Source organism: Vigna angularis, chromosome 10, assembly GCF_016808095.1.
Source record: "Vigna angularis cultivar LongXiaoDou No.4 chromosome 10, ASM1680809v1, whole genome shotgun sequence".
Lineage (NCBI taxonomy): Eukaryota > Viridiplantae > Streptophyta > Magnoliopsida > Fabales > Fabaceae > Vigna > Vigna angularis.
In genome coordinates this window covers 11,554,468-11,582,449 of record NC_068979.1, presented here as the reverse complement: position 1 = coordinate 11,582,449, position 27,982 = coordinate 11,554,468, and the positions used below count along the sequence as shown (strand labels likewise).

The 27,982-nt window shown below is 31.6% G+C and overlaps 2 protein-coding genes across 2 annotated transcripts; both read right to left on the bottom strand.

The window, feature by feature from the left end:
- Nucleotides 1–7: 7 nt before the first annotated feature.
- Nucleotides 8–6,024, bottom strand: LOC108335902 (26S proteasome non-ATPase regulatory subunit 13 homolog B). Its single transcript, XM_017572106.2, has 6 exons — nucleotides 5,802–6,024; nucleotides 4,335–4,781; nucleotides 2,337–2,417; nucleotides 1,991–2,187; nucleotides 1,790–1,889; nucleotides 8–537 (listed from the first exon to the last, which is right to left on the bottom strand). The coding sequence occupies exons 1-6, from the start codon at nucleotides 5,949–5,951 to the stop codon at nucleotides 352–354; spliced, it is 1,161 nt and encodes a 386-aa protein (XP_017427595.1). The 5' UTR covers nucleotides 5,952–6,024; the 3' UTR covers nucleotides 8–351.
- A 10,101-nt stretch (nucleotides 6,025–16,125) lies between these two features.
- On the bottom strand, nucleotides 16,126–19,567 carry LOC108334649 (uncharacterized). Its single transcript, XM_017570545.2, has 3 exons — nucleotides 19,111–19,567; nucleotides 18,598–18,777; nucleotides 16,126–16,522 (listed from the first exon to the last, which is right to left on the bottom strand). Exons 1-3 carry the CDS (start codon nucleotides 19,174–19,176, stop codon nucleotides 16,313–16,315), a joined length of 456 nt encoding a protein of 151 aa, XP_017426034.1. The 5' UTR covers nucleotides 19,177–19,567; the 3' UTR covers nucleotides 16,126–16,312.
- Nucleotides 19,568–27,982: the final 8,415 nt, after the last annotated feature.

The following is a 27,982-nucleotide window of genomic DNA, read 5'->3' as shown; positions in this document are numbered from 1 at the left end:
TGAATGCTTTGGACTGTTCAATGAAAAATACTTCTAAAAGTCAATAAAAATGGCCGTATCAAAGAAAATTCCAGATACATAGTCTGTCATTTACTCTAATGCGTAAAAACAGCGAGGGTGGAAATGAGTTACCATGTCTGTAAGTTTGCAAGCATAGAACCAACAATTTCTCAGCCAAGTACAAGGGGATGCTCTTCCAGCAATCACTCAGAAAGCAGCTGGTAACCCAAATAAAGCATACAAAGTTGGCCCCATGTCACTTGGAAGTCTCCTCATCTTTTGTCGCCTTAGGATGTGTTCTCTTTAACCTAAGAAATTGTTACAAAGGGCAGAAAACAAATAAAAGAAAATTCACGATCCGATTAGATCAGGTGTTTCTGCCTCGATGGATAACAATGCAGTGTGTACTTTCCCCGTCCAACTGTCAAGTCGATCCCGTAAGGATTTGATCTGTTGAATACCCAGAACTCTTGGTTGCACCCAGGAAACATGCACTGTGCCCTCAACTTGATCAATTATACCCTCAATTAGATGAACCTGAAAATAAAGAAATTCACTTCCAAGCTTTAAATTTTAAAACGTTATTTGCTGAAACATCTATATGATAATAATAAAGTTCTCAAATGCAGAAATTCAATTAAAGAAACTTCGGATTGCTTTGCTAAGAACAATTCAAGGATGACTAAAATTCTTTGAAACAAGTACACAATACTATAAATACATTCAGAATGAAGTTGTCTTATGTACTCGTTGTGATTCAGTTAAGAAGTAAAGTAAGTACTTCTAAACCACTGCCACAATATTCAACAAGATTCTCTGCTTAATCACTGAAAAGGTGTAGAAATACATGTAAAAACAACATTTATTTGAATGAGAAAAAATATCCCACGTCTAAAGCAGCCTCAGGAGGTAATGAAAGGACAAGATGAAACCAACACTAAAAAATTAACATAACAACAATTCAAAACAGCCAAAAATAATGCATTCCGTGCGAAATTCCCAAGATCTATAAAACCTAGTAAAAGACGCAAATGCTCCAAAAAAAATTTAACCTAATACACCTCTTCGCTTTATGTCAACTAAACTGTCCAAATCAACCAATTCACTCGTCCCATTATAACCCACTTTTTAGCAGTTTTCAGGTGATAAAAATAGAGTTAATTGCCAATGAAAACTAAAGAGAATTATCTAATAGAAAATCAAATTCAAAACAGAATACTCGTGTTGCAACATACTACCAATAATATAGCAAGAAGTTATGTATGCCTTAAATGAAATCAAGCATAAAAAGTTCTTAACATGTTTGAACATGCAGGCCATACCACTCACTTCGACAAATCTGCCACCACAAGATGGGAGGTCAGTTTCCGCATAGCAAAAGTATAACATTAGGTGTTGCTTATGTTTCACGGTTAATAACTAAAACTCAAAATAATCAACTATACATTTTATGAGTAACAACCAACACAACATAATTCATCAACTGAGTAAGGACATGTCACAGCTCAAGACTCAAGAATATCGGTTAGACTATAGTTTATATCTCCATTCCCAAACAAAATATATGCTTAAAAAACACTATGACCACACTATGATTAACTGTCATTATAGGTCAAGCCTTTGTAAAAATAATTTAGACTAAGAAAAATGAGAAGAAACAAGAAAACATCATAAGCTATTTCACATTTACAGAGATGTTTGGGCTGAAAGTGTACTACTTTAAATGGTTGCAAAGAAAATCAAACAAAATTTCTATACTGTTTTCCGTAGAACTTCAAATACAACTTACAGATAAGCTCTTCATTAGGAGATGTTCCACATTCTCTATAGAAAGTTTTGTACGCTCAGCAATTACACTCAATGGAATAGTTCGATCTTCTGAAGGCCGACTGCAAGCAACAGCAATCAGTTGAGTTGGGATGAAAATAAAAAAGGATATAAAATACACCTCAACAGGTGACAACAGTGACAATCTAATTAAAGTATACACCTGAATATAATCTCCATCAGACAGAGAATGTTGATCTTCTCCAACAACTTCTGTTCATTTTGAACCAGTGCTGGTTGGGCACTTAAAGCAGCATTATGCACCCGACACAATTCTTGATATCGCACTAAATCACCAGAATTGAATGCCTGCAGAATATAGTAAAGCCATTCCACTTTTGTCCCCAGAAGGCTCTTGATCTGTTTAACATAGTATAGGCTGTGTGAACCAACGTAGTAAAATGATAGACAAAACAGAGTATAGGGTGTGTGAACCAACATAGTAAAATGATAAAAACAGAGAAATTTCAGAAAATAGGTGCTCCAAATATTTTGATGTAATTACTCACTATAGGATGGGCAAGTAGCTCTCCAAAGTTGTAGATGTTGTCCCCAAGAAGGGCAGAGAGGGACAAATCAAATGCTAAATCCTAACAAATAAAAAATAGCACATCAATTCATATAAAATCTTCAGATAAATAGAAACAAACCACAAATGAGATAGACAACTACGAACTCTGTGTTACCTCTTCTTATTCCTTATAGAACATTATGCACCTAAATGTATTTATAAACCTCTGATGAAGTTTCCATTTTACTAAAAAAATGCATCAACCTATCTTCAAACTCCTCCACATTAATCTTTCTAAGGATGACACAATAAAATTTGCAATGTTGTGACGATGCCACCAACTAAAAGTAAAATAAGCTAAAAAATTTAATAGATAATAGATAAAGTATTACATAAATGAAGTGGTTAAACACATCAACTACCTTTAATTACAACAGGAGAACTTCACCAAGTCCATACAAAGTATAATTTAGCTACACCATACTCTCAATTTCCTAACGTAAATAATGCGGTCCTAAAGTGCAGGCCAATACAAGAGAAGAGACTCAACATAAAATTGGACTTCAGCTGCCACGTGATTTATGCTCCATATATATATATATATATATATATATAAATATATATACATATATATATAAAATGAAGGTTCTTAACATTTCAGATTATTAGTTTTGGATTAGAAACTAAAGATCCATTAAAATCGGAATATGAGAAAAGGGTTTCTGATAATTCATAAAGTAGATTTTATATTTTAATAATTCAATTAGTGCCAAATCAAGAAATCTATTTTTTGTAGTTGTTGAAGATCTTTTTTTTCGGTTTTCTTCTATATATATATATATATATATATATATATATATATATATATATATATATATATAACTCTATAGTAGCAAAATGTGATTCAAGAGAATAAATATCACTCCTAAATACCAACACTTGGATGTGCAGAAAACCACACTAATTGTCATTATCAGCCACTGTAAATTAATAAACAGCCTTAGTCATGCTTTTGGAAAGTATCACCATTATCAAGTCCCTTATCATTGTAATCTACCTTCTTCCCCTCCCCTACATATTTTGTTCAAGTGAAAAGACAATTTGCATAATTCAGAAAGAATTGCCATGGCTGCACTGTCACAAACAGCGTTGCCTAATTCAAAAAGGTCTGGCATCCATTGCCATCCACTGTTTGCAGATAAGGAGCTTGATGGATAACAAAAGGAAGCAGTTTGCAAATGAAGAGGGTCAAGATGGAACATTATCTCAGAGTTTCTATAAAAGGAAAAGGAGGAGCTTCTGAAACTGGAAAGGGGTAATAATAAAAGAATCGAGAAATTAGTAGCGACAAGGAAGAAATGGAAGAAGGATTGCCAAATATTAATTTGGAAATGTTAAGAGAAAAAGCTGAAGGCGATGCCTCTTTGGATGATGAGAAGAATGATTATATAAGGTTAGAAGAGGGGATCAGGATGAGGATTTGTTTTCCAATGAGTCACTGTGTCTTTAGTATTGCCCTATTGTTACAATCATGAGATCGAGACTTAGATGAATGTTATGAATTTTAGTTTTATGTTGCTTTTGACACTTCTACAGTTTTTTTTTTTAATTTGTATGTGTGTGCATATGTATAAACAAACACATTGTCAGACAGGGCTTCTGCCATCCAATGAGTCACTGTGTCTTTGGTATTGCCCTATTGTTACAATCATGAGATTGAGACTTAGATGAATGTTATGAATTTTAGTTTTATGTTGCTTTTGACACTTCTACAGTTTTTTTTTAATTTGTATGTGTGTGCATATGTATAAAAACATTGTCAGACAGGGGTTCTGCCATAAGCCGTTATGCCAACCACTCTATGTGGCGGATTTTTTGGCTTTCTGTCTCCTTTTGCAATACAAATCATAAATTGACTCAAAAGTAACCAGTATTAGTAAATAGCCATAATTTGAGACAACAGAAAGGGAAATTTGCAACAATTGTGAGGACACACCAGCTTAAATGATTCTGATAGAGACTCCACTGATGTGTATGCCAAATAGAGAAGGGCACTTTTGTAGAACTCAGCAAATTCTTGGCGGGTCTTGTGGTATTGAGATGATACCCAGTAATAGTTAGCATATACAGATGGATCAATATCTGTCATGCTGTCAAGTGTAGTCTTCCCATCTTCCAGGAGTTTCTTGCATTCCTTCTGGTCACCTTGCTCAAGCTTGAATATTGCTATTTGCATCTTAATGTAAAGGATAGGTTCTTCTATGCGCTGCTCTCTAGTGGCCTGCAACTTCTCAATGACCCCTCCAAGATAACCAACAGCAGCTTCCTTTTCAGAATACTGCCGAGAAACTATAACAGCAAAATGTGCAAGCTTCAGAAGGTTGATTTTAGTCTCGAAGTCTGTGATGAAATTGTGATATAATTGAATCAACGCATCACCAGCCTGAAAATTTAAGTAATAACCATTTATGAAACAAAAGAAATATAAATTATAATAAGACTACACACGCATACCTGAAATGAGTATTTGTCTATATGAGAAGCAGAAAGAAATAGCAATACGCACAAACTAACATAACGAATGAATCAACCATAATCGTTAATGGTTGAGTACCATGAATAAACTTGGTCTTACCTTCTGGCTGCTTCCAGCCAATGATGTGATATAAAAGTTTGACAGGTTAATGACCTAAATATTTGATGCAAAGATCCCGACTCAAAATAATGCCACCGAGCATGCAAGGGGGGAATTACCATTTCAACCTCTTGATTGGCATCGACAGAATAAAATTGCATTCAGTTTAATTACTTAAGCCATTCCCAAATTTAACAGAGCATGCTTGATCTTGTTTGAAGTGAAACATCCACATTCAGTCCAATGTGGCTAAAGTTCCATTCCATCCTAACGACACTGCCCTCTGATCTTCATGGTCCTTGACTTACCAATCTCATGATCCACACGTTATACCACTATATACCAGGTCGCTAAAAATCATCACTCACCACTCTCCTCAAAATCTAAATAACTAAAACCATAAAACTGGACTCCAAATCAGGTCCCCAAAAATTCAATTTCCAGCAGAACCCTAATTTTACAAATCCCACAGCTCAAAGATGTCAATCCTATAACAACCCCGTCCAGGTGCCCCGCCCAACATCTTCCATACCTAACGAAATCCAAACGCAATCCCTGTGAAAAAAGTTCCCATCTTTCCCACCGTTCCAAACACAACAATTCAAGCCCCCCAAAACAAAACCCTAACAGCAACACAATCACTCTCTCCAGACAACATCACCCCTAACTCCCAAATCAAGCTCAAACCAACAACTACACACACAAAAACAAATTAAACCTAAACCTAACAATTTCTGAAACAAAACAAACCGAGGTACAGTACAGCTTTCCATCAATTACGAGTGCAAAGAGCGAAATAAAAAATGAAGTCAAGAAGAAGAGTGGAACCTGAAAAACAGCGAGTGCGACAAACTGCTCGAGCTTGAGGGTGAGTTGATGCCAGAGCTTCTTCTGATACAGATCCGCGAGCGAATTGTACCATTCGGCGAGCTCAGGGTGCGCGTTGCGCAGCGATTCCAAGTATTGCAGAGCAGCCATTACGATTGACGCAAGAGAGAAACCCAAAATCCGAAATAAAGAAACTTTATACTGTGCCCTCTTATTTCTTCTCTATTTATACCCTTCTTCTTTATTTTTAAATTTAACAGTTACTTTTCTCTTTCCTCTTTTACTTCTTCTCAAAGAAATGTATCGGGCATGGGTTAGATCAACATTGTTGCTTTAGGAAGTCAATTTATTTGTGCATTTTGTAATTTTCTTTATATAAAAATCTTTATTTTACCTTTTTATTCTTAAAAATCAGGGATAGAAAAAAAATCATATATATTAAATTTGAACGTATGAATAAATAAAATTGAATAAAATAAATAATTGATAGTCGATTTCGAATAGTAAATTAAAAATGTATGAATATTCAATCTAAATTTATATTTTAATATTTATAAATTTATAAATATATTTTAATTTTTAATTTTTTAATATGATAATATTTTGTTAAAATTTAATAAAAAGTTACATAAAATTATAATTCACTATAATAATTATTATTAAAATTATATATGTGATTTTGTTTTTAAAGTTTACTATATTTATATAATTTATTCAAAGTTAGATTTAATCATTCTTATTGTCCCTTTTTATATTGGTTTTTCCAAATAGATCTTTTTCTTTCTTTTTCTTTTTTCAATTACGTGAAATTATTAATTGACGTGGCAGATGCAAGGTTATATTAAGCTGAGTTATCACCATATCCTGTCACGTCATCATCTTCAACCTTTTCCCAAATTGAAAACTCTAGTCATCCATGGCAGCCACGGAAAAACACCAAATTCAACACCTAGAAAACACAAAAACAACAGCAACCTTTAATCGCAATCATCATCATCGCGAATCCCAATCTAGAAAACAAAAACTCAAATACTAGAAAACCCAATCGCAACACCCTAATCGCAAGTCTATTTATCATTGCACAAGATTGAACCACTCGCGACAACCATGACAAACCCTAGAGTCCAAAACTCAAGCCATCCTAATGCAACTGTGAGCATAAGCAACTTCATCGCAAGTAACTCGCACTTCATCACCATGCACACCAACAAGCAAAGCATACCAAAAAGCGAAACCATGAACCCTGATCGGGATCTCTAATTCGTACATCCAAATCGCGAACTCCATGGAAACCCAAATCCCTTCGTATTTTTCGCGAACCTGCAAAGAGAAAATCCAAAAACATAAAAAGCCCCAAATCGCAACAACCAAAATTACAGCACTGCCGTCAGCAAACACCATCGTTATGCAAACTCCTTCGTGGCACAAGCAACCCTCGCACAACCTTCACCACTACGAAGGGCTACTTGAACGCGAATTTGGTTTTCAAAAATCTCATTCCCAATTTGGTTTTCAGAAACCCTAATTTCATCATTCCCAAATTCAATTTTCAAAAACATAACTCAGCTTAATTTTAACCATGTTAACCAATTTAACGGTAGCGACCTAATTACACTGATTTTTCACCTTTAGGAACCTAATTAAGAAAAAAAATATGAAAGAGATTAACTGATCTTAGAATGATTAAATATTTATTCAAAATAAAAAAAAAAAGTTATTAAAAGAATTTAATTTAATATAAATTTATAATCTGAAAAATTTGACCAATAATCAAAAATTGATTAATTCAATAAATTAAATGGTCACGTATAAATTTTAAAATATTAAATTTTGATTATATTGGATAAGTGGATATAAATCTAGTTCAACTTTTCATCTTCACCATTAATGAAAATAATAATTTCAAAATGATGTAATATGAATTTTTTTAGAGTGAGAAAAACTTTTAGATTGTATAATTTTGATTTTTTTTAAGTATATAATTTAAAAGTTATATTTTATATTAAAAAATGAAAACAGAGTTTAAATGTCACTTCTTTTGTAAATACAAAAAAGTAATAAAATAATAATTAAAAAACTTTAAAATTGTAGGTGCTTTTATGTCTTTTATATAGAGGTGCACGAAGAAATATATCTTTCTTCTTAGGAAACTATCTAACTTGGGCTTTGTGCACCTTGGTAAGATCTAAGGTACTTTCTTCTTGTACTTCAAAATTTTCTTCTTACACCTTCAAATTTTATTATGATTATAATTTTATCCTTTAAAATATATAAATAAAATATAAAATAAAATAAGTAAGCAGTAATTACTCCTTATCAAACATATTTACTGTGATGAAATCTTATATTTATTAACGAACTTGCACTCCAAGTCATTTTGGAATCAACGTATCTTCTTTCTTAACTTCTTCTCTTTTGTCTTACTTCTCTTTCTTTCATCTCATCTCGTTCATCTTCGTTTAGGTACATGCATGTATTTGTTTTTGTTGGTTATAATTTTCTATTAGCTTCGATTAAAATTTTATATTTATTTTTATTATATTTTGTATGAATCTCGTTTTTTTTAGATAAAATGATTATTATTTTCTACCGTTATGAAATAGGTTATATTTACTAATTTTATATTTACAAATTCATTTACAAAAAGGTTATCCTTTACCAGTGATAGATATCATATCGTTTATCTATCGTTACCTAAGGCTTGGGCATGGTCATATTCTTATATCAGTAGGATTCAAGCATTTGTAGAGTTGATGAACGTCAATACTAATTATGTAGACTTGCACCAGGACTGATATTTGTGTTATGTAAACAGATTATACAAATGAAAATATTAAATACGAAATTGTTTAATTACAAACATTATTCTGAAGTTCAAAATAGTAATATACATAATAAAAACATTGTTAGCCAAATGATGATAAATGTTTGTCGTGTACATTGCGACATCCTCTACTGTTGGGTGTATGTTCTTCAAACGACGCACGAGCTATCTATAATGTCTCATTAGTCCGATCCCAGACTACAATGTCCTCACTCACACCACGACAATCAACCATCATTTGTAAGATTGTCATAACACGTTTGATAAAGGCCTACAATGACGATAAGAACAAGTTAATTAACATTGTTTAATATCATAAACACATAAACATTGTACTGTTACATACCAACATACCAAATTATGACTCCAATCACTTGCGAATTGGAATGCCATTTGGAAGATGTTGATGAAGTCGAGGTATGAGACTCGATCGGTCGTCCTCAGAAGCAAAAGAAATATAAGGTTGGGATACCTTTCTGAACCACTAGAGATATCCCTCAACACATGTAGATGGAGAGGACGTCATTGGGACATTCACTAATATTAGCACAAAACTGAATAGATGAAGTTTTGATGATGCCTCAAAGTCAAGTCTCAAGTTCTCTTGTCACAATAAGATCTTCATGAAGACTTGTTTTGTGTTAAAGCTTTTGTAATGTAGTAGTTTGATGTATAGGGTGTGGTTTATCTTTGATTCTATGTATTGTTTGTCTTAGATTGCGTTTAAGTGCGTTTTGAATCAAGAAAACCTCATTTTATACTCAAGATAATTGATTACAAATTAACGATAATCGATTATCACGAGAAATTATGAGACTTTTAAGCAAGCTTTTGACCATTGTGCATTCATTAATGCATAATCGATTACCATAAGTGGACAATTGATTATTACACGTTAAATAGCTGACAACGAATTTTTGGAGGTATCCTTGAGTGAGATCTTTGTAAATTAGATTTAGACTCTAATTCTAATATACGAAATAAGTTTATTTTGAATTTCTTATCTACTGTGTGTTGTGATAAGTGTTTTAGGGTTTGTGTAACCCTTGTGTTGTGGCTTTAAGAACTTGGTGTTGGCATAAAGCGAGAACTTTCACTGGGAGATTGATTGAGTGTTGTTGTTGTTGCTGAGTCGAAAGTTTGTCATCCTTTGTGAAGATTCAAAGGATGTGTTCATCCTTTGTGAAGATTCAAAGGAGGTGGTCATCCTTCGTGAAGCATTCGGAAGAGGTGTTCATCCCTTGTGGGTAAAGGGGAAGTGAGTTTCATCTCTTGGGGTAATAAGAGAAATGTTTTAACCTTAAACTATTTTATTTTCTTTGTGATTGTAAAAATTTGTTGGTTTGTGATAGTGAAGCATTAATTCTCGGTTGAGATTAACAATTGGATGTAGGCTCTATGTGATCCGAACTAGTATAAAAATCACCTGTGCAATTTTCTCTCTTCCTTACTTTTTAATTCATTTAAATTGTTTTTAAGGAATTTATATTTTTACGAGAAAATTATTAAAGATATTATTTACAATAAGAAACTAATTCACCCCTCTAGGTTTGTTGAACGCGCTAACCATTCCGCTGCACCGCTCTAACAACCTACACGTGCTCAGTGAAGCATAACCAAAATTATCAATTGTTGTTAAGTCAGTCTCTAGAATAACATTTAGCAACTCCAAGATAAGATGCTTATACCCAAATTGTTTTAACACACATTCAAACAAATGACGGTGTACAATCTCAACCACTTTAATTCAGCCAAAGAATATATCGATTGCTAGATGTGGATGACTAATTTGATGTGATTCACAAGGCCCAGATCACCCCATCATATGTCAAGGCATCCAAATGTGCCTTGGTCTCATGTAGACTGGAAAGTTGTCTCTTTGTCAGAAAATGTGTGGCCTGAGGCATACCATCATCATAACTAGCCAAAAACTGCTTCCTTCCCATCCTAAGAAAGTCCTCGTATATCCAACTCCACAAAAAAGTAAAAATATTCTTCAATAATTAAATAATAATAAAGGAAATCAAAGTGTAAGATATATGTGTACCTGTAAAAGAGTCATATATCAAACTAATTGTTTTGTCTCTACAATGCTAGTATCTTCAAGTTGCTCGCACAAATAGGCAAGTGCAACAAAGGTCTTTGAAGAGCATCAAGTACGATACATGAATGAATGTGATGCTCTTATTCGTAAAAATTGTGTATCCAACAAAATTCAACAAGCAGGCTCGTGCGACATACTCCCATTAGGTTCTGATAATAGTCGATATATAGGAGGTCTCTAAACCAATTTAGTCTTACTTGGGGACCGCGACATTACCTCAACTCAAATGTAGCCCTCACGCAATCCACACCCAATGGGTCCATGAGGGTTTCCAAAGTCGCTTCAAATTTTAGGACTTCATTCGAACATAATTGTCCCATTACAAATAGACGTAACATGTCGTGTAGTGTGATGATCATCTCACCAACAAAAGCATTAAAAGTGTTTGTCTCTCTATATCATTTTTCAAGAAACATTAATATCAACTCCTTGTCGACATAATCATAATAAATATTGCATAGAAACATCAAACCAAAATTCATCACAAAATTCTGAACAATCATATGGCATGTTCCAAATTTGTTTAGTTTATTTCCATGAGAGACTAACTTTATCTTCCCTGGATCCTAGACAAAACATCTGCATGAAAATTTAAAACAACTCATCAAGCTAATATATATATATATATATATATATATATATATATATATATATATATATAATGGTTTTTGAAATCTAATATAGTACTTGACTTGATTTCAAAATCCAGAGTTAGTTGGATTTTAAAATTTAATAATCAACCAAAATTTAAGGTTTCTTTAATTAGATTTCAAAATTTGGTACACACTTTTAAATTGAATTTCAAAATTTGGTATTCAATCCTAAATCTTCAAATCCATAATCCTAACTCTCCAATTCTCTTTCGATGTTCAACTACAAACTTCGACTAAACGTTTACAAATTTAGAAATGTACTAAAGGAATGTGTACCGTGTTTGTTGCACGAATTGCTTGAAGGTTGAATGTGGATTGTAAGATGCACAAGGGATGTCTTATATAAGGGGTGATGGAGAGGAAGAAGACTTTATGGGTGGGTGGTACGGTGTTAGGATTAAGAAAAAATAATGAATGAGTACAAGTGGATGGATAAGATAAATAAAAGGAGAGAACTTTTTGTTTTACATAATTAAAATGTAAGTTCAGTGATTTAGAAAAATTTGGAGTTACAGGAAGAAAGCCCCAATATCTAATTTCCATTATACCAAAAGAAATTTCGTTTTCCACCTCCATGATTTTTCTTTTGCTCTCCATAAATATTAAAATCTCTATTTTACCCTTTAGAGTTTGAAGTTACTGAACTAGAGTTCATACTTTTGTTCTATAGGTCAACTATATAGGAAGTTGTTACTAAAGTAGAATTCATACGTCTCATTAATATTATCCAAACAATTATCATTTAAATAAAAGTATTTTTAAAATAAAAATATCGAAAAAATCAAATTATACTCAATTTACCTTTTACTAAATTAAAATTGAAAAAGTTAATTTCAATCAAACTTAACATTTTGAACTTAAATCCAAACGCACACATAGAATTGGAAAAGAAAACCATGTGCAATATAGCATATACCTAAAACTAATATGCATCAATCACGTGATAAGACCTAACTTCGTCACCAAATCTGAAGATGAATATTAAAAATTTTAAAATCAATTTTATTTAACAGTTTCTTTACTTTTCAGGTATCCAGTGAATATACAATTATGATTTTTTTTCTCAGTAGATTTTTTTTCCTAAAAATATGATCTCTAATTTATTTTTAAAATTTTGATTTTTCTTTTTCCTTTCAATCATACGTGTGCATTTTCATAGTTTAACTTGTAAACATCACCCTGTTATGTTTAGGTAAACTAATTAATTTAAAATGTTTTATGAATTTATTAAAAACAGGTTCAAATTATTACGATTATACACATAATAAATAATTTAATTTATGTACCCAATATATACTGTTAAAATTGGTTTTATACGAATCTAAATGATCATTTTTATTGTTTAGTTGTTCTCAACTTTCCTCAAACATCAAAAAAAGAAAAAAAGTATAATAATTCTATCTCGAATTCCTCGTGACAAATAAAGGATGTGAACATAATTATATTTTATATTCACACGTCTTTTTATTTCGTATTATTATAAAAATGTATCTCATTTTTAAATTAAATTGTAGAATATAATTCCAATAAAAAAATATGTCAAAGTTTATGTAAAATATTTTCTTAACAAATAATACACGTGAAGTGTTTTCTATGATAAATGAGATTTTACATTAGATCATAATATAGGAAAAAAAGGTTACTTACACGATCATTTACATAATTTTTATTTTTATAAAGGGTAGGAAGTAAATAATTTCTCATTTAATTTAAAAAAACACAAAATTTAGTTAAAAAAGAACATATTTTTCTAGAAACTATAAACTGATGACAACATGCAATGATTCCTTGCTTGCAGACGATTCTAGGGAGGAACTGAATCATATGATTGAGGTCATCCAACCAAACAAACAACACTTCCACACCAAACAAGTCATTTGAAGTGTGACAACATAAAGTGTCTTTAATGATAGGTTTTTTCTGACTTTGGTGCCATAATCAGTGGCAATTACTAAACCCACCATCATCAAAAACCAACCCAATCTGCAACAGTTCCACCAATCCAATTACTGCACAGACTGCAACTAATCATTTACCATGTGACTTCATACCAAAGCAAACCTATCCAACCCACAAAACTCTTCTATATTAACACCACACAACAAAAGTCACAACAACAACAACACAAAAAGCAAAATGGTGCACCAATTCAGAGTCTCACTTACATGCTTTATTCTTTTCCTCCTTCTCTTGGCCACTTCCTTCCTCTCAGTTCACTCCAGGAACACTCTCATCTCAGAAAATCACAAGATTTTGCCGAGGAAAAGAAGGTTTAACCATGGAAGCCACCGTGGTCCCAAGAAGCACCTTCTCAACCCAACAAATCAGAATCTATTTCAGTCTCGTGAATTCCCTCTGTAGCTCTCTGCTTAGTCATTTGTCTGTAATATGAATCCATTAAGTTCCTTTTCTTAGCTTTTTTTATTCATTCATGCATGCCCATTTCTCTGTAAGTCTCAACAAGTCCAAAAATGTTGTTCCTTGTGTTAGTATCTTGCCAACAAAACACATTCAGTATCACCCTCCAATACTGTTTATGATATCTATTGTTTCTGTCTATTACACACACATATGTCTCTGTGTGTGTGTGTGTATATATATATATATATATATATATATATGAGATGTTACAACTAAGGTTTTCGTTTGTGTTATAATTCTTAACTCGTGTCTGATTTAGAGGAAAACCACTGATTTGGTGGAAAGAGAATGAGAGGCTCAGAGGGTAAAGAAAAAATTTACGTATGATGTGGAAATGAAATGCTGCATATGGATGATGGATGAGTGTTTGATCGAAATGGAATTGCTTGTTTACACAAAAGTTTGTGGTCAATGCTTCACTAATGGGATTGAATGGTCGTTGCAACCAATGTTTTAAAAAAGCACAACTACCGAACTCGTTATGGTATGTACTGTACAGTTTATCAAGTTATGCATACTAACCAAAAACGAAGGCTTTTTTTTAAAGTTGATTATGCTGACTCATAATTTATCAGCCATTTTCTAATTATCTGTTTGAAAAAATGTATTTTTCTATGGATGAGAGCTACGATTCACAAGTTTCATGGTCCCAATGCTTCTAATAATTGTAAATAATCCAGGAGAAAAGAGGTTAATGTTTTGTCAATCTATTGATTTAATTAAGAATAAATCTTATATGTAGAAGCACTTAATTAACAATATTAGATTATTCTTTCTCTTTTTCATTTCGTTTAACATTTAGATTTTAGGATGCTACAACAGAATTTTTTTTTTTGAAAATCTGAAATAAAAATATATATACTTAGTTTTTTTTAAAAAAAAAAATAGTAGTATGAAAGTGGTGTTTTTCAAAAATAGGTTTTTATCAAATTTCCCATAATATTATTCCCGCAAAGAGAGATAAAAATCTAACTTTTCTAAATTAGAATAAAAGTTTTCATACATAAAAATTGTCACTCTAATCTTATAAACTCATTTAATGTTTAAAATTTATATAAATGTTTTTTGAAATATTATTCGAATCCTTAGTCACTTGGATATAGCACTGAAATTTCCATAATAGTGTGTCAATGTTAGTTCCATTGAACTTTTGACATAAGAATTAAAAATACATTTAATAGTTTAGATTTCGTAGAAAATACTTTTTTTATATATATATTTTGCTTTTCATGTGAACTGGATTCTCTTGGCCTCATTCCTTTATTTTCTCTTTACACAGTAACATTTAATTATTTGCTGAAATTGTAAAATAAGAATCAAAGCATAACGATATTTTCTTTTATACAAAAATGGATCATAACGGGACAAACAAAGTAATGGTAAACCGTGGCTTGAGCCAATAATGAAAGTCCTTTTTCCACTCCTACTCAAACTAAGATTTACCACACAAAAGCATGTTCAAAACACAACTCAACCTCTTTTACCAAACATCTCGTGGTTTTGAATAAAACTCTATATGCAAATATTGACTTTATCTTCTACTTCATCATTCATAGACAAAAGGATATATTTTAAACAAGTCAAAAAATAACTTGTTTATGAGAATATACAGATTCCCTAAATTGTTAACTCTTTCATACATTCCTTAGCCAGTGAAAAATGATGCCTGTTGATTATAACTGACGAGTATACCTATAGATACACTCCCCTAACCTATTTACTGCATTAATGTATCTAGCAAAGCTGATTTTGGAATATTAGCCGTGCAAGGCAAGACAAGCATGAGGCACAGGATTCAGAGAGAAGCCTGTTTCCTAAAATGAACTAGCAGAGAATTCTAGTCATTGCTTGCATTTTGAGCTGGAGCAATAGAAAGAACAGCATTTGATATGAAGCTCCTTCCATATAAAAGGGAACAGGTTTAACCAAAATATCATTCTGATCATGGTTTTGAATCTTATTACAAATCAGCTTATTATTTCAATCGTTTCAAGGATTTTTTAAAGCAGAGTTTTAGAGTGATGAGAGGAATGAGCTAAATATAGATAGAATGAATATAGGTTAACAAAGAGTTTCTTCATTTCACCTTTTGTTAAATTGTGACACAATGTTGTGCTTGGCGGTTTAAGAAGAAAGAAGAATACACATGTAGTTTAATGCGAACAATGGTTTGACACATAGAAAACTTTCAATCTTAATTCTCCATTCCTCTGATTTTAACTTCTATCATGCATAGCCTAAGTAAATTCAGGTATTCATCAAGGGTACATGCTGCAAAGGAAAGCATAAATAAGCTTAATAACAGTGGATCCAAAGAAGAAATTTGAAGCATATTACCAGAGTCTTCATATAAAGCAGATTGCGAAAATGTGCCACACTTGACTTTTTATGAGTATACATTTGAATATACATATTTGAGCCGGATAATATATAGAAATAGCAAAGAACAGCAAAAAGAGATGAAGGGGTGTCACGTTCAACAAAATACAACATTAAAGTCAATACCGGTTTAGATGCCTGAAGCATTACACTCTTCAAGAAGTTTTAAAAGATTATGCTCCGGAGCACTGACAGATGGTAGGATCATTCTATTCGACCGGGATGTCCGGGGCTTGATTCCAGCATCTTCAGATTCAAGTGCTCCCCCTTCCTTCATCACTGGCAGGTCCCCTCTTCTCCGCACAGTTGCAGAAACTCGTTCTTTCCATATTCTTCCATCCTAACATTGAGGAACAAATTTTTAGAATCCTATTATTTCCAATAAATGAAAGAAACCCTCCTTTTTTTTTCTTCAGATTTGACAAACAGGAAAGAAAGGCATTCATGCATGTACAACCTCCTCGGGTCCTTAACTACACTCTTTTTCTTTTTCAAAATACAATTTTGGTTTTCAAAAGGTTAACCGTAATTACCAACAAATAGCAGAAGGTAAAATTACAGGTGGAGATGTCTACTGATGATAATTTTTGTAATGGCCAACTTCCAACCATCCCTGGATCTTCAGATTTGAAGTTAGAAACGGTTAAAGGTTCAAAAAATAGTGACTGGCTACACCACATTATTTTCAAACCAAGGCAAAAATAAAGCTGCTCTACCACAACTGTAAATTTATTGAAGGTATACAATGAACAGGAAACCCAGAGGAAAGATGAGTTGATTACCAAAACCACCTTACCAAGTTAAGTGGAACCCCAGCTATCCCCTCACGTGTATTCCACACTAAAACACATAACTGGCTGTAGTGACAATAATAGGTTGCAATCATATTCACATGGATGCACAGAAAAACTAATATAGAAAATATAAAGAGAGCTGTTGTAGGAAATAACCCAAAGAATTCTTCTAAAGCCCAAATCCCATATTTAGCAATTGTGTTAGAGCTTTGTAGATAGTTGCTGGCATGCTCAAAATTAGACAAACATCTTTATCTTATGATTTTTGTATCAAGTGTGGATTGAGTTCAGAAAGACTTCTGAAAGGTAACCACAATAGAGTAGTAGCTAGGGAAAGGCCAGGATCTCTAGCATAGACTAGTAGCTATTCTGATCCCGTTTCTATCAGCTTCCCATTTGCTTGGTGTGGCAGGTGAAGGATGGGTCTATCCTAAGCATCTTTAATCTTTGTTGTGTAATAATTTTAGAGGCTTGTTGCATCAATAGAGATGCCAAAAGGATTTGGAGGTGTTCCCAGTTGGCAGTAGGTTGGTTTATTTGATTGTAAAGAAATGCAAGAATTTTCACTGGTCAGATCAACCCATGGATTTACTTTCAGAGAGCAGTTCAACTAGTGTCTTTGTGGAGTAATACCAAAAGGTCTCTTTAAGGGGATGTCTTTCATACATATTCAGAGAGACGGGTTGCTGTTTCACACAAATGCTCTTAGCTAATGTTCTTTTCTCTTTTGCTGTAATTTTTAGCTGTAGAGTATATCTTATTTCCATACCTTTTTAATTCTCTCTTTCTCAATCAAATTCACCTCACATAAAATAAATTTTTATAAATAGTCTTACAAGAATAGTTGAAATGGTATTTTTTTCAACCTATTTGAATATCAAGATACTTATTATATGTTTAAACAAGTAACCTGTTTGCTAATTAAAAAGGACAGCATATTTGCTTCTCATTCTTCAAGCTAATAATGCAAAACAAGTTTAACATAATGATATGCAGATGGTAACAAACAAATTTGTTTGAGTTTGAAATATTTTTGTTTTAGCCTAATCCTAAACAAATAATTTTAAAAAAATGTGTTCTCTAAAAGATGCTAAAAATAGTTTCTTCCTCATAATAAATTAAATAAAAAGAATGCCTAGTATCCAACACAACCAGATTCCATGCTTGACAAAACAAGTCATACTTTCATTGAGCTAAATAATAATAATGATATAAAAAATTATTTGTACACTGAATATTGGTATTCAATCATCAATTGTCATATTTAGGTGCTACATATTGGTTAAAAGAGTAAAAACCTAACATTGACACTATATCAAAATCAAACTCAAATAATAACAACAACAATAACAATGACTATGATAACAATGTGCAGTTTGATACCATACATCCAAACAGCTTATATTCGTCCTAAAGTTGGCAGGATTGACTTTGATAGAATTAATTTAAACTGTTGCATGTAAATGGGAGCACGCCTATATTATTCTGAAACATAGATTTTACAATGAAGCACAGTGAGAGAAATTAATTACGTTAATGTAGCAAAACAGACGTGCATCATTCCACAGTTCAAATGATCAATTTTGCAATATACCATAAGACAACCAGATATTATTCTTACATTAAGAATAGATGGCTCTGGCAACGGGCACTGAATTGGCCTATCACTGTCAAGAGGTTCAATTGGATGTTCAACAGGCTTAAACTCCACAGCCACTTCAATTCCATGAGAAGTGGCAGTTGCAGCACTCGCCACTGCAGCAACAGCCTCTGAGTTTGGGGGCATCACTTCCCTCTCATCCTGCAACATGTGAAGTCAACGCACAAGAAACAATATTAAGATCATGCCACCAATTAAACAAAATTATATACCAAATCGCATAGGCCTTCCTAATTTTCTCCAATCCAACAGCAAATCACATGAACAGTTATATTGATTATTGCAATAACAAAAACATGGTTTATAATCATTAAATTTAATTTGAGTAATCAAATGTCACAAAAAAAAAAACAACTAGGCCTAACCAGCATTTACTGGTCAATCAAAGTCCACTCCCAACAAAAAATCAATAAAAATCATTGAATTTGAATTGTAAAAAAAGGGTTCATGAGAAGGAAAAAAAAGAACTCTTACCAAAGCACTTTGAGTACGTCGGTGGACATTCCTTCCAACAGAGAATCTCGAAAATATACCCACCATGGTTCTTTTCTCCCCACCTCAAAAAGAATCAATACCCACCAAGAAAAAACGTTTCTTTTGACGTTTGCGTGATTATCTAGCGAAAGGTCTATTAGCTATCTATAGTTGTTGTCTGGGGGAGGCAAAAAACACTTGAATCAGTGGTTGCATGAGAAGGGTCCTGATCCGGGGCAAGTTTTGCAACCCGGAAGCAGGTGGTGTTGGAATTGGAAAGCCACAGAGAAAAAGGAGAGAGAGAATAAAGAGAGCGAAGAGAGAGAAAGGTTGAGGTGGAGAAGAGAGGAATCGTTTTACTTGGCGTGAACGATGATGGTGTTGGGTTTGTTGCGTTGTGCTGAGATGTGTTGCGAGGAGTTTCTCGTTTGGGGAAGTTAATAATAATGTAATAATAATAATGCTTTGGAATCAGCTGAACAGACAGCATCAAACTGTAATCCAAAACAAATAAACAATTATAAATTAATTAAGAAAAAAGGATAAATAGAAACAAATAATTGGACAACTGAGTAAAAAAAATTAAATGTCTGTTTAGTATGAATTAATTTTAAAAAGTAACTTGTTTATTTCAATTACATAGATTAACAAAAGTGAGTATTTTGGATTTAACTGCAACATGAACACGTCTGTGATTTTATTCTGTCCTTGACATGGATGTAGCTGTTCTAATAAATATTCTTTCTTTCTGTAATTCCTATTTGATGAAGAAATTAAAAGAAAATAAAGAATTACAAAATACATATATAGATAAATATCAATCTCCATGTTCTTTAAGTTTCAAAATTGAGAAATGAATATTTAAAGAATGAAAATGTTAACACTTATAAACTGCATAAATCATACTATGGGATATAAAATGAGTTAATGCAGAAAAAACATTTATAAGAATTTAAAATGAGAATGGTGGAATGAAGGTGTTGTTGATTGGGCAGAGAAGGGTGTCGCAGTCGAGTGACGAGTGATGACTCCACCACATCCACCGCCCTTGCTACGGTGTCTTCTTCAACTACACGCTCAGATTCTTTATTGCACAAAAGGAATATAATTTTTCTGATATCTGCTTTTGTTTTTATTTTATTTTTTATTCATTGGTGAAGAATCCATAAACTTGGTGCATCAGTTTATGATGCCAGCTCTTCTGAATAAACAATTACAACATGTACAATGTTACTAATTTAGTCAGTCAAAATAAACTTATTTTCTTAAAAATATCCTATAGAATGTTAAAAAATCACCCCTAAATGTTAACTATTTTCTTTAGTCTTGTTTGTGCCAAATTTCGTAAAGCTTATTCTTCTCCTTCTCCCACATTCTTGTCCAACTTGGCTTCCCCACCATCTCACTTTGTAACCATTTCTTTTTTTGCATTTTTTCTCATGACTTTATGATGGTGTTCTTTGGTTGTGGTTTAAGAAACAATCAAACCCAAATTCAAGGCCTTACACTTGGTTCTTCAAGGGAAACTTACATCTTATTACAAAGTTTAGTTTTTCTTCCTAATTCTTTGGTTTTTTTCTTATTTTGTTGGTCTTCTCCATCAATCCAAAAAATTCTCGGTATCTATACAAGATATTGTAACACTATAGTCTATTATTGATTCAAATTAAATTTATAATAAATGCAAATTAAAAATATCTCAATTACCTCTTTATTTATTAGTGTCTATAATGGACTTTTACCTTTTGACAAGCCTAATGTTGACACAATCATTAATATGGAGACAAATTGAGATTATTACTTTAATCATGGTATTTTTTTAGAGTTATCAGTTTAAGTTGTTGGTTCTTAGTGATAGTTGCGTAGACGAGGGTGTCAGGCTCGATATGCCTTTGTATATCAGTTATGAGTGGATTGATAACAATGTTTGTGAATATTTCACATAGCATTGTAGGGATCGACTCTTCACTCATTTGTCGACAACATTGATGTTCTAAAAGAGGATATTAGTGGTGACACCATTGGTTTTCAAGCCTGCAAATGGAATGAGAATGTATGTCATTATCGCAAGAGGTCCATAGAGGAGTTTCTTTTTCTATATTTATTTTGGCTTCTTTTATGACTTGCACAACTGTCTCTCATTTGACACATTCACGATGGGTGTTCTTCGAGAGTTGAACATGACTCAGACACAACTTCATTTGAACAGTTGGACCATGCCTCAAGCTTTTTGCATACTTTGCAAAGGGTTAGACTTGAAGGCTACACCAACAATTTTTCTTCACCACTTTACTACTCGACCTAATAAGCGGGTTGGGTGGCTTTCTTTGATAAGCAAGTCTAGATCTAATTTATTTTCGCTTTTTACTTTGTCCTATAAAAATTTTAAAGGCACAATTTTTAAATTGATAATAAAAGATAATGGTAGAAAACATTTTTTTAACGATGATAAACTTAATTGTTCCCTATATTGGACTTGACATTTGGTTAGAATCACATTTTAAGCTTAGTCGATGATGATCCTAGACAAATTATCATACTCATCCACCCTTAGGCAACAACACTAAAAGATTTCGACTAAAAAACTCTTCAACGTGTATAAGTTTCCTTGAGTGTGGGAAGAGTTTTATGGTGGGTTAAGACTTACTTTAAGGAAATGTTGCAGAAATTCAAGCCTTCTACTACCGAGGCCACTGAGGAGAAACATGTCATTATGATCATTGTGACAACCCTCATACGAATGGTTGTCGTGCAGGTTCAAGTTGACCTCCTCTCGATGATAGTCGGACGAGAAAGAAAGATAAGTTTTATCGCTATCACCATGTGGATAAGTCCTCATCTACGCGATCCTAAGTCTACTTAAAAACTTCCATTTATACTTGAGAAATATATATATATATATATATATATATATATATATATATATATATATATATATATATATATATATATATATATATATATATGTTAAATGCATTAAGTATTGGTTATATATGTGTTATTTAATGAGGATAAGGAAATTTATAAGAAAGAATAGACATAATAAATGAATTTGTCTTTATGAATATGGTTGGAATATTCTTTATTTTGAGAGAAATACTCACATTGATTAAGTATAAATATAGGTAATATCCAATTTTTCTAAATTATAGATATATACTATCTTTGAATCTCTTATTAAAACTAAAGAAGAGTAATCTTCAGAGAGGTTACATAAAGGGTCATGGTCTCCGCCTATATCATTCCAATTTATTTTTCTTTATCTTATCATAAGAAAAAATATAGAGAAAACTAAATGTGCTCTACAGAGAGAAGATTAGAGACCAATTAAGATTGTTTATTAATTGTTCCAAATGTTTATTCCTTCAAGTATGCTTCTACTTTACTATTCTAAAAAGTATTGAGAATTGTTCATGTTAAGAGTTTATTGGTAATTAGCTATTGGTATGTGAATGATAAAATCTAACAAAAACTATTATAATATTTGTTTCATTGTCATACCATAATCTAAAAAGCTTATATATATATATATATATATATATATATATATATTTTCATACCTTATAAGTTAAGATACATATTTAATTATTTTTATTATTATTTAATATTTATTCAATTATTATTTATATAATTATAATTTATTTTTTAATATTAAATATTTTATAAAGTAGTGTTTTTTTGTTATTGTAATTTTTATTTTTTATAAAAAAGATATTCATTTAATATTTAAAACAGTAAAATTAGAAGTACATATAGGAGTACAAATATTTTATTCCCAGATAATGGGAATGGTGATAAAACGAAAATTTTATATCTACTCAGAATAAAGATAAAAATGAAAACGAAAATGAAGGTTTATTAAAAATATCAGTAAAATAATTGGGCATTTAAATTTCAACATGGTTATATTTATATAAATAAACAAGTATGATTATTGTTTTTCACAAAGTATGCAAGTATAAAATATGAGGTTATTTGTTAGTAAGATAAAAAAGGGTTGTGTTTATATTTAATTCAAATATATTTGTAATGAACATGAAAACTGCAGCCATTAGATATATGTCTTGTAAGATGGTGTAGTAACCATACAACTTTCCAAAAAGCAAACACATGACGAACGGTGGTAGTTGATAAATCATTCCAATAGAACGGTTGGTAAATTAGTTTATAAAGTAGTTAATAATATAAAATAGTTAATAATATAAAATGGTGGAAGCTAGAATTTTGTATATTAGAGTTTACATGTGCTTTAAAATAAGAGATCAAATATTTTAATTTTAAAATAATTTAATAAAATGAATAGAATTTTTTAAATATTATTAATTTAAATATTTGTTTTTTTTTTAAATTCTGTCTTCGAGTTCTCTCTCATTTTTTTTTCATTTTTTTTAACTCTTAATTCATCTCTTTAACAATTAGGATATGTCTAAGCGACCACGACAATGAGGTTTACAATTCCAACCGATCAATTTCTTCCTTAGAGCAAGTAAATTTATGCTAATTTTTTCTTTCGCTGTTTCGTTCTAAACCCCTGGTTTATGGATGACGGATGTGTTGTCCACCTCTCTTTTCTTGTTCTTTGTTGATCAATGGTCCTAAGGACTCACTTTGTTTTCAATCTTGCAGTTTGTAGGCGTTTCTAAGATTCCTTGAGTTGGAAGCAAGGATGTCAGTGTTTTTAAAGCTCAGTAGCTTCAGTGTAAGGTAAGATAAACTATTGTTTTATTTTAGTTAAACTGTGATGTATGAATTGATATCTAATGGTATGTAGAACTAATGTATGTTGTTGGTTGTGTTAAAGATGTCTGTTATTAAGTATTATGTGTTTGGAATGATGGAAATTAATTGAATGATGTGGTGTATCTCGTTGATTTTGTTTGGAATGTGTTTCGGTGGGGTTTGTGAGACCGAAACATTAACCTTCGACTTGTGTGCTCCGCTTGTACGTTTCCAGTTTAGATCGATTGGTTGTCACTTAGTTCCGGTTTGCAATGCTCCTTACCGCTTGGTTGTCGCTTTGGGCAGGAGGGGGAGGTACCTGCAAAGGCCCTCCGACGCTCAAGTTAGGAGTCGTTTAATGAACTGGTCTATATTTTATTAACATGGATTAAGGTGTCTTTACCTGGCCATTAACCTTATATTTATAGGGCTTATAACAATCAAGCTCATTAATTCATATTTGATATGACAATAAATCAAATAATAATTGCTAATATATCTGCTAATTGTCCATTAATATCATATTCTTATGCAATATGACATGTCAATCACTTATAAATAGCGTATATTCGCATTTAATATGGTCATTAAACGTATTAATTGGCCATTAATGATATTTACCTTTCCTGATTAGTGTTTGTCTAACAGCCGGTCGGTTGCCTGTTTTGGCTCCGGATTCTCCTTAGCCGATCGTCACCATGTATAGTACAGAATGGATTAATTTCATGAATGTTATTGTTGAGGTGCTTGATGGTGTCAATTTGGTTATGGATTTGAGAATAAGTGGTTTGGACTAAGTTATAACTCACTTTTGGTTCTAAAATGGGGTTTGAATAGGTGAAAATTTGAAGTACATGTTAAATGATTGAATTTAAGTTTCTAGGTTGATTCTAGTGTCATTTAAGACTTGTTGGAATTTTGAGAGAGAATAAATTTGGTGTAGAATTCAGTTGTTAGTTATTGGAGGTGTCTTTGCATACTCTTTTATTCTCTTAAGTGGTTTTGGATGGTGAAATTTTAAAGGAGTAGACCTGAGCTGTAGTGGATGGTTTGGGATTAGTTGTTATGCTCTTTCTAACTAGTTTATACCCCTAAGTTGTTAATTTATGGATTATAAGGCATACAAGATATATTAAGTAGTTTAGAGTAGTCAAGTGGGTTTAGGGTAGTCACTTTGAGTTAAAAACGTGTTTTTGAATCATTCACAAAGCCTAGGAGGTTGTAGGAATCAATTAAATATGCGTAGAAGGTAACCAAGATCATATTAGAGGTGTTTTAGGTACTGGTGTGGTGTTGAGCCCCCTTTTAAGGGCGCTTGAGCACCATTTTCCAAAGAGCTTTGTGACTCAGTCACATTGAGCGCCCCATTCCAGTGGGTTTTGACGCTTGAGTGCCTCATTCTAGGCGTTGGGCGCTCTTTTATAGGTTTTTGGTTTAAGGTGTTTTAAGTTGTTTAGTGATTTTTATTGCATTGTTTATGGTACTTTGATGGATGTTTATTGGTTTCATGTGATTGTCCACTATGTTTATATGAAGTTATATATTTGTGAATGAAAGGTGTGGAAAAGAGTTCCAAGGAGGAAATTCTTATTGGTAGTTTCAAGTGTTGTTGGTATGAATATGCAACTTAATTCTGGGGGGTTATCTTGACACTCTAATGATCATCCAACTCAAATAGAGAGAGTCATGTGGTGAGAGTAGTAGGACGTCCTGATCTGGGGTCTTTCTTCAATTGACAAAGGGCGCTTTAACAGACTAACCATGTGTGGTAGCTTTGAACAAATCATATGTTCCACCACACAAGTGCAGAACCTTCCATAGCTCTATCTTCATACTATATTCAGATAGTACACTCTAGGTCTTAACATGATGTTTGAATGACTTTATGTGATATATGACTCATGTTTGAAATGTTAATGTATATATATGTTTTAGTATCACTAGCTTACATTTCTGTTTGTGTATTGTTTGTTTGTTCTTGTGTATTGATGTGATGACTATGATCATTTGGTGGAGTGTAAGCAAAGGGTAATAATGTTTTTGTCGAGCAAGCTTTAAAGGGAGGACTAGTAGATATTTAGTTATTTTTGAATTATTCGCAAAGTATATAGTTTTGTTGTACTTGTATGTAAAGTTTTAAATTTATGATTATTATAAATGATTGTGAAATTTTTATTCCTTATCTAATTAAGTGTTTCTATGTTATTGATTAGTTCTTTTGTAGTATTTTTACTGTATGGGATACATGTGTTAAAATTTATTTTAATAAAACTTGTTACATGTTAGATTTATTATTTTATTTAATCGATAACTATAAAAAGTCAGTTTCATTTCATTAAAAGTTTATTATTTTAATATATAATTTTCAATTGAATATATAAATAAGTATAAGTTTACTTTTTTTTTTTAATATATAATTTTATTTGAGAACTTATTAATTTTTTATTATGTATTTATAATTTTTATATTTTTCAATTAAATATTTATTATTTATTTTTCTATTAATTGAATAAGATGACTATTCTGTTTGTTGTTGAATATATTAAAAATACACAAGTTTTTGTAAACAATATAAAAGTGATATTACTATTAATCTAAATCGAGTGACTTTTATTATTCTTATACAAAATATGTTTTATATTAAGAAATTTTTATCAATGATGCTAATAATCTTTTGATAGTTGTAGACTATGACATAAAAATCAATTATTATTCTATAATAATAAAAATAATAATGATAATAATAATAATAATAATAATAATATTTTATGTTTACCATAAAATATAAAACTTCACATGTTTTCAAGTGAAGATAATAAACAAAATGATAAAATAAAATATTAATCACGTCACTCAAATAAAAGAATTAAATAACAATAATTCATTAAAAAAATATAAAATCCTTCCATGTTGAATAAAGACTTAATAAAGACTAAACTGAAAATACCAAAAACTTAAAACTTAATCATTCATAAATTTTATCATATAAACAAAATTTGTGTTTCTAAAAAAATATGAATATTTTTTAAATAAATAAATTCTTATTAAACTTGGTATTACTGCTACTTTTTTTTAAAAATTATATATTTTGTTATTTAGAAGTATATTTATTTAAATAAATTGATATAATAAAAATTAATCAAATTTAGTTTTTACTTGGTTTTAGATTTTAATTTTTGTATCTTTTAGTTTTATCAAATTTTACATTAAATATTATATTTATTATGTGATCTATCTCCTTACCTCAAATTCTTATTTATAAATTTTGTTTTGAGCTTTTGATTACAGTTGATCTAATTATAACATGACTAATCATACTTTAACCCTAAGTAAAATTATTTTGGAGTTGATATACTTTCGTCCTATTTGGACTATTCGTTTTGGTGATTGGTCGTTTGATATATATGTTGTCTGGGTGTCTAATATGGTGATTTACGTTGATTTGTTGTTGCCTTGGTAGTTAATCGTCTGGCTTGATAGTTTGTTGATCGTGTGTTACTTGTCTGTCTAGGTTGATGGGCTATCGTTCAATCTGATAGTTGATCGTTTAGACTGATGGCCATCGTTTAGACAGTAAAGTTTCCAACCATTAGGATAAGATAAAATCTCATTCAATATAATAATAAGTTTCTAGTGATAATGATTTTCACTTCACTTTCATTCCGTCCATCATTATCATAAAATCTTTCAGATTAGAAGTAGCCGAATGTTCACACTCCATTCCCCAGCACATCTTAATATTTTAAAATTTTATTTGCTTGACCTAGGAAATCTAAAATTTAACGCAACTACTTAAAACAGGGAAAATACAACGAGGAAACTGAAACAAGGACATGTTAAAAACATAAGCACCGACTATATTCTAAACTATGGTTTGAGAAACTCCATTTCTAGCAATAGTAGAATTAGTCCCAATTTTATAAACTTAAAGTGAATGCAAGGAGCATATTTTAAACAGAAAAACATCGGAATGTGTAAGGCCAACTTCCAATACAGATCTCACCAATTATCGGTTCAAATGTTAGCTTTCTCGTGAAATGCATTTCCACTAACAATTTCCATATCCTAACAAATCAAGATGCATTCCAACGTCTTTTAGCTCGTGCAACAAAATTGAACGGTGCAAATATCTTATCGAAATATCGACCTCAAA